This window comes from Muntiacus reevesi, chromosome 2, assembly GCF_963930625.1.
Source record: "Muntiacus reevesi chromosome 2, mMunRee1.1, whole genome shotgun sequence".
NCBI lineage: Eukaryota > Metazoa > Chordata > Mammalia > Artiodactyla > Cervidae > Muntiacus > Muntiacus reevesi.
Genome location: NC_089250.1, coordinates 33,344,186 through 33,352,085, shown reverse-complemented (window position 1 = coordinate 33,352,085; position 7,900 = coordinate 33,344,186). Strand labels below are relative to the sequence as shown.

Here is a 7,900-nt window from a genome sequence, read left to right as displayed (position 1 = left end):
TACCCCCAAATGTTGGAAACTCTTGCCCTCCAGGAAAATACAGAAGAAAACCCTGAATTAAGAGAGTTAGTTCTGAGAAAGTCTCTTGCGGTCTGTAATAAACTGGCACATAATGACATCTGGCCAGATGGATTCTCCACCTTCACAGAGATGTTGCTTGGATGCTCTAATTTGTTGGTTCTTATAAACAGTGCTTGAGAGAACTTTTTTCTTACTGCCCGCCCCCCCCCCCCCCAAGCATCCCTGCAAATCACTGCCACATATGATTAAATCTGTTTATTTTCTTTTTTTAAGTATTTATTTATTTACCTGGCTGCATCAGGTCTTAGCTGCGGCATTCCAGATCTTTGATTGTGGCACAGAGACCCTCTTGTAGCATATAGGCTCCAGAGGGCTCAATAGTTGCCTTGAGTGGGTTTAGTTGTTCTGAGGCATGTGGGGTCTTAATTCCTGGACCAGGAATCAAACCAGCGTCCCCTGTATTACAAGGCAGATCCTTAACTGCTGCAACACCAGGGAAGTCCCTGTTTATTTTCTTCAAACTTAATGGCAACTTAATGCTCTATTCTTTATGCACTTGTTCATGGTCTACCTTCTCTTGATCATGACTTGTGCATAAGTCAGGTAACCTGGTCTATCTCATTTATTACCTAGCATACCTTGAGTAGGTCCTCAAGAAATGTTTTTTGAATGACTACATCTTTTGTGCATGTATCTGCAGCTCTTAAGGCAATTTTCTTGTTAAGATTAATTCTTTGACTGGTCAAATTGCTAGAGACAGAAAGAACACAGTTGTTTAATAGGTGAAGGGTGTCAATAGGGGAAGAGAAAAAAGTTCTGCAGGTGGATGATGGTAATGGTGGCCCAACAATGTGAATGTACTTAATGCTTCTGTACATTTTAAAGTGGTTACAATGGTGAATTTTATAATATATTTCTTTTACCACAGTAAAATAAATGAATACTTTGACTTGGAATTCTTGGGCTAAGAGTAAGTATGTATATTTTAAATTTGGGTGTATATTACTAAACTTCCGTCCAGAAGTTATGCCATTTTTTTATGCCAACTACCAGTGCATGTGAAAACCCATTCTCTAGCATGCAAGCCACACTCTCTGAGTCTCTTTATTCTTTGTATTTGAGAGGTAAACACACACACACAAATAACGCTATAGTTACTTGGGTAACGATGCTTATTATTAAGGGTTGAGCATATTATTTTCATGTTTGATATTTCTTCTTTGTTTAAAAGCTTATGTGTTCTCTACGTCTGCCCTGCAGATAGGTTCATGGACAAGAGGGGGAAGGAGAGGGTGGGACGAGTTGAAACTAGCATTGGCATATATACACCACCATGTGTAAAACAGATGCTAGTGGGAAGGTGCTCTATAGCACAGGGAGCTCAGCTCGGTGCTCTGTGATGGCCTCGAGGCGTGGGGCTGGGCTGGGTGGGAGGGGATATATGTATACGTCTAGCTGGTTCACTTTGTTGTACAGAAGAATCTGTACAACAGAATCTGTACAACAACGTTGTAAAGCAATTATACTCCAAGTTAAAGTAAACAAGTAAATAAAATATACCCTTTTGTACCTTAGAAAAGCTTGTGTGTTTTCTTTCCCATTTTTATTGGGCTATGTGTTTCCTTTTATTGATTTGTAGGAGCTCTGTGTATAGTAAATATATTAACTCTCAGTCTGTTATACAGTTTGCAAATATTTTCCCCAGTTCATTATTTCTCTGTATTACTTGTAATTTTCTGCTACATGAGATTTAAAATTATGTACTGTATCAATATAATCTTGGGATGGAAAAGTCCCTTCCCCTTCCAAGATTAAAAAAATGGTCATAGCTTTTATCCAGTACATTCATGGCTTTGTACTTTTATACTTAAATTTTTGAGGCATCCGTATGTTGATGGTAAAGACTAAGGTAAAGATTCAGTTGAGTTTTCCCTTAACTGATCATTTATTCTATCATCATTTATATAATCCATGTTTCCACTGAGTAATTTGAAATGATATCTTTTTGTTGCAATAAGTAACCATATTCCAAGGTCCATTTCATTGCTCTATGTATCCTGGCACCTAGATGTACCGTTTTATTTAAAACGTTACCCATATATTTAGATGGTTCCTATTGCCATAAATTTGGCAATAAGGAGTTCATGATCTGAGCCACTGTCAGTGCCTGGTCTTGTTTTTGCTGACTGTATAAAGCTTCTCCATCTTTGGCTGCAAAGAAGATAATCAGTCTGAGTTCGGTGTTGACCATCTGGTGATGTCCATGTGTAGAGTCTTCTCTTGTGTTGTTGTTGTCTTGTATTTGCTATGACCAGGGAGTTCTTTTGGCAGAACTCTATTGGCCTTTGCCCTGCTTCATTCTGTACTCCAAGGCCAAATTTGCCAGTTACTCCATGTGTTTCTTGACTTCCTACTTTTGCATTCCAGTCCCCTATAATGAAAAGGACATCTTTTTTGGGTGTTAGTTCTAAAAGGTCTTGTTAGGTCTTCATAGAATCATTCAACTTCAGCTTCTTCAGCGTTACTGGTTGGGGCATAGGCTTGGATTACCGTGATATTAAATGGTTTGCCTTGGAAATGAACAGAAATCATTCTGTCATTTTTGAGATTGCATCCAAGTACTGCATTTTGGACTCTTTTGTTGACCATGATGGCTACTCCATTTCTTCTAAGGGATTCCTGCCCACAGTAGTAGATATAATGGTCATCTGAGTTAAATTCACCCATTCCAGTCTGTTTTAGTTCGCTGATTCCTAGAATGTTGACATTCACTCTTGCCATCTCCTGTTTGACCACTTCCAATTTGCCTTGATTCATGGACCTAACATTCCAGGTTCCTATGCAATATTGCTCTTTACAGCGTCGGACCTTGCTTCTATCACCAGTCACATCCACAACTGGGTATTGTTTTTGCTTTGGCTCCATCCCTTCATTCTTTCTGGAGTTATTTCTCCACTGATCTCCAGTAGCATATTGGGAACCCACCGACCTGGGGATTTCCTCTTTCAGTATCCTATCATTTTGCCTTTCCATCCTAAAGGAGATCAGTCCTGGGTGTTCATTGGAAGGACTGATGCTGAAGCTGAAACTCCAATACTTTGACCACCTCATGCGAAGAGTTGACTCATTGAAAAAGACCCTGATGCTGGGAGGGATTGGGGGAAGGAGGAGAAGGGGGCAACAGAAGATGAGATGGCTGGATGGCATCACCGACTCAATGGACATGAGTTTGAGTAAACTCCGGAGTTGGTGATGGACAGGGAGGCCTGGTGTGCTGCGATTCATGGGGTCGCAAAGAGTCTGAGACACGACTGAGCGACTGAACTGAACTGATTGCCATAAATCCTGTACTAGTGATGCACATTTAAGAATTAACTGATTATTGGAAACATTTCATTTTTAAAAAATATGTATTTACTTATTTGGTGGTGTCAGGTCTTGGTTGTGGCATGTAGAATCTTTATTTCATCATGCAGGACCTTTTGTTACAGTGCACAGACTCCGTAGTTGTGGCATGTGGGCTTCAGTAGTTGCGGAACTCATGCTCTCTAGCTGTCACTCGTGGGCTCTGGAGTGCCTTGGCTCAATAGTTGCAGTGGATTCTTAACCACTGGGCCACCAGGGAATTCCCAGAAGGAGTTTACATTATGTATAATTGGAAAGGTAGAGCCAGAGAGAAAATTTCCTCTCCTGGGAGTCAGCAGAAGATGCCTAGAAGGACCAGTGATGGAAGAGGGCTTGGCTGGGATGACTGGTGCAGTGTCAGGCCTGTCTTATATCTAAATCACGTTCCCCAGAGGGATTAATTCAGCTTTCTGTGGTGGACAGAAAGCTGGTGGGCTTTGCCCTCTTGATATTGAGTTCTGTCTCTGCTACTTCCTATGTTTATGGTCTTGGATAAATCACTAAAGCAATCTGCTTATCTCAAGGCAAAGGACAGCTACCAACATGATCACTGTAAAGGTTAAACAGTACATTTCATTGCACTCTGCAAATAAGATCTAAATATTTATCATCATCATCATTATTATTACTACAACTGCTATAGGGGCAGATGGTTTCCCTTCCATGGCTTCATGCTTCTGCCTGTTCACCTGCGTCCTGGCCGGGCTACTTCCTTGTGGGACATCCTTCTTCTCCAAGGAAGAGATGTTTGAAGGATGGTGACACTCAGAGGCTGCCATCATCCAAGGGCGTGACCGCAGGCAGCAGCCCCTCTGATCACCTCATCCAGGACTCAGCTGCCTCCACGTGCCCACACTCTTCCTACAGACATTCTTAATTTGCTAATTCTATCGTTTATATATTTTTGTGGGGGAGGAGGTCTTTGTGTTGTGGGGCCTTTGATCTAGACCAGGGGTCCCCAACCTCTGAGATCTAATGCCTGATGATCTGAGATGGAGCTGATGTAATCGTGATAGAAATAACGTGCACATAATAATAAATAATAAACAATAAATAAATAAATAATAAATGTGGGCTTTCCAGTGGCTCAGTGGTAAAGAATTCGCCTGCTAATGCAAGGAGATGCAGGTTTGATCCCTGGGTCAGGAAGATCCCCCGGAAGAGGAAATGGCAACCCACTGCAGTGTGCTTGTCTGAAAAGCTCCAGGGACAGAGAAGCCTGGTGGGCTACAGTCCATAGGGTCCAAAGTATTGGACACGATTAAGCTACTGGGCATGCACACGCACAATAACTGTAATGAGCTTGAGTCATCTCGAAACCACCACCACCCTCTCCCTCAATCCGTGGAAACACTGTCTTCCACGAAACCGGTCCCTGGTGCCAAGAAGGTTGGAGACCACTGGTTGAGACCACTGGTTCTGACCCAGCTCAACTAGTGATCGAGCGCTCTGTTGGGGGCACCAGGAGGTAACAGGGTGCTTTGGTTTTCACTCTGCCATTGTTCCTTGGTGATACCGCATACACGATCAAACCGCATGGGAGGGGGACTGACTGACAGAGATGTGGGACATTGCTGGTTCTATCAAGATAATACCATCCTGGCCATCAAATCCTCCCTGCTCTGACCGCTAATCTCTGATGATTACCTGTCCCTGACCTGGGTCAGTTACTCCCACCAGGAGGAGACCCTGCACATGGACGGAGAGTTCATTAGACACCAGTCACAGCTCTTACTATGGGCTCTGCCCCTGTAGCCGGCTTCGAAGTGGAATCCTGTGAAGTGGGTACCACTGTGCCCAGGTCTCCATCACCACATGCTTAGTCTAGGCTGATTCCTGCTCTCCACCTCCAGCCCCTCTGGGACCATGGCCTGGGACCTGGCTCTCTGTTGACCATCTACTCCCTGGAACCAGACCCCTCTTCGCCCCAGCCCCTGCAATTCCTTCTCTAGTTTGCCTGTGCTGTTCAAATTCTGTCTTGTTTTCTCTGGGTGGTGTTTCACCTAGCATCTTGCCGGCATGGCTAAAAGAAAATTTAGTGAGTGTTCAAGACACCCTGGACCCAAGCAGGACACAAGAGTTGCTGGCCAGCAGGGGGTTCAGTGAAGGTCAGGTACGAGGTGAACTGTGGACCTGGCTGACCCTGGAGCCTGCTGTCATTAGAGGAAGGCTGGGAGGCATCGCCAGCATCTCCTGTGATCCTGCAGCACCTGTGCCACTTGCTGGGAATCAGAGGCAGGCAAGACAGACGTGATTCTCAGCCTCCGGGACCTCAATTCAATGGGGGAGGACAGACAAACATCACAAACCAAGTGAATGAAACAGCCCAGTGTGGAGAGCGCTGTCCAGGCATGGCTGGGTGCTGAGATGGAGGCGAGGCAGCTGGCCTGGAGGCCCGCTTAGACCTGATGCTGGGGAAGCCCTCTCTGAATGCCTTAATTGCACTTTCAACATGAACTTCCATCACATCCCATATAAGATTTAGAAAGACTTCCACCAGCTTCTCTTACATTTTTGCCAGTTTGCTAGTCACAAAATTTAAAAAAACTAAAAAACACAATCACCAGGTGGTGAGCAGAGAAACCTGTAAAAGTTAGCATCCCTGGCCCCAGGCACACCCCCCTCTTTGTTGCCCTTTGACACCTTTTACTTAATTGCACTGAAGCCTGTATTAATTTTTCCTGGCCTGAAGCCCATGCTAATTTGCATGGCTATTCTATATACGGGTCAGGTCCAGGAAGACAGCAGGCCAGCCTGAATTCACAAACAGAGTCACATCCATCAAGTAGCCACGAGCTCAATATACTCGCTGAGAAGAATGGAGGGTAATGAGAAATCCTACTGCGGCCTGAGAGCGTGACTCACCAGGGCTGCTCTGTGGTCAAGCTGATGGGTAAAGCACTCCATCATCCTTATGTTCCCCTTGTCAAACACTTGTGGGCTTCCATTTTGGGCTTTAGACATGTAATTATGGTTCCCATTGTTTCCAAAGCCAGAATGAAGCCTCAGATGATATAATTAATTGTGAGTTAGGTGGAGAACCTTCTTTCGTTGTGTGCTCTCTTCTGCGATGTTCATACAAATCCTCGTTTTGCCCAGTAATACCATATAGTGCCTAACCGCACGAGTCTATAAAGTACACATTAATGCTATCACATTTAGCTGCTGTTCTGAGTGGGTAACCAGAAGACTTAACGTACAACGGGGGCTAAAAATCTATTGTGGGAAACTCCAATCTTTCCCTATGTTTCTTGGCACCATCAATAATTCTTATGGTCACTGGGAGTGTTTGTTCATTTTTTTCACACATTTATTCATTCAGTCAGTCAACAAATAGCATTTTAGGTCTTGATGTGAGAGGAACTGTCCTAAGTATGAAGACGTGTGGTCCCCAACCAAAACTAGAGCTACCATGCATGCTCAGTCACTTAGTCGTGTCTGACTCTCTGCAACCCCATGGCCTGTAGCCCACCAGGCTCCTCTGTCCATGGAATTCTCCAGGCAAGAATATTGGAGTGGGGTCAGGCCTTCTCCTCCAGGGGATCTTCCTCACCCAGGGACGGAACCCGAATACTCCTGCAACTCCTATATTTTCAGGAAGATTTATTGTCGGGCAGATTCTTTACCACTGAGCTACCTGGGAAATCCAGAGTTGCCATATGATCCAGAAATCCCACGCCAAGGCATATATACACAGACAAAACTATAATTCAAAGATACATGTACCCCTAGGTCCACAGCAGTACTGATCACAATAGGTAAGACGTGGGAACAAGCTTCATTGGCAGATGAATGGATAAATAAGAGGTGGTATATATATATAATGGAATATTACTCAGCCATAAAAAGAATGAAATAACACCATTTGCAGAACATACATGGACCTAGAGATTATCATACTGAGTGAAGAAAGTTAGAGAAAGACAAATATCATGTCATCACTTATACATGGGCTCTAAAATATGACATACTGAACTTATCTATGAAATAGAAACAGACTCACAGACACAGAGAACAGACCTGTGGTCGCTAAGAGGGGGCCACAGCAGGGAGTTTGGAATTAGCAGGTGCAAACTATTATATATAGAACAGATACACAACAAAGTCCTACTGTGTAGTACAGGAAGCTATATTCAACTTCCTATGATAAACCATCATGGAAAAGAATATGAAAAAGAAGATATATATATATATATATATATATATATATATATATATATAACTGAATCACTTTGCAGTACAGCAGAAATTAACACAACACTGTAAATCAACTCTACTTCAATAAAACCTCACAAAGTCATGGTCTCTGGCCTCAAAACTGCTGGGCTGAGAAGGTGCCCACCTTGGGGCTGGTGCTGTATCTAAGTCACCTGGGCAGCCTTCTAAAGTTACACATGCCTGCCCACCTCACCCCAGTCTCATCCAAGATTCTAGATTTCCAGGTTCAGCGGGAGGCCCTGACATGTGGATTTTG

General features: G+C 43.6%; 1 protein-coding gene across 1 annotated transcript in view; it reads right to left on the bottom strand.

Moving 5' to 3' along the window:
- The window catches only part of LOC136157125 (craniofacial development protein 2-like), a gene marked incomplete at its 3' end in the record, with an annotated part of 95,640 nt that extends 91,435 nt beyond the window's left edge, over window positions 1-4,205 (bottom strand). The window contains 3 exon segments of the mRNA XM_065919148.1: window positions 2,287-2,501; window positions 2,503-2,889; window positions 4,116-4,205. Coding sequence (XP_065775220.1) covers window positions 2,287-2,501; window positions 2,503-2,889; window positions 4,116-4,205 — 692 coding nt within the window.
- Between the last annotated feature and the right edge of the window lie 3,695 nt (window positions 4,206-7,900).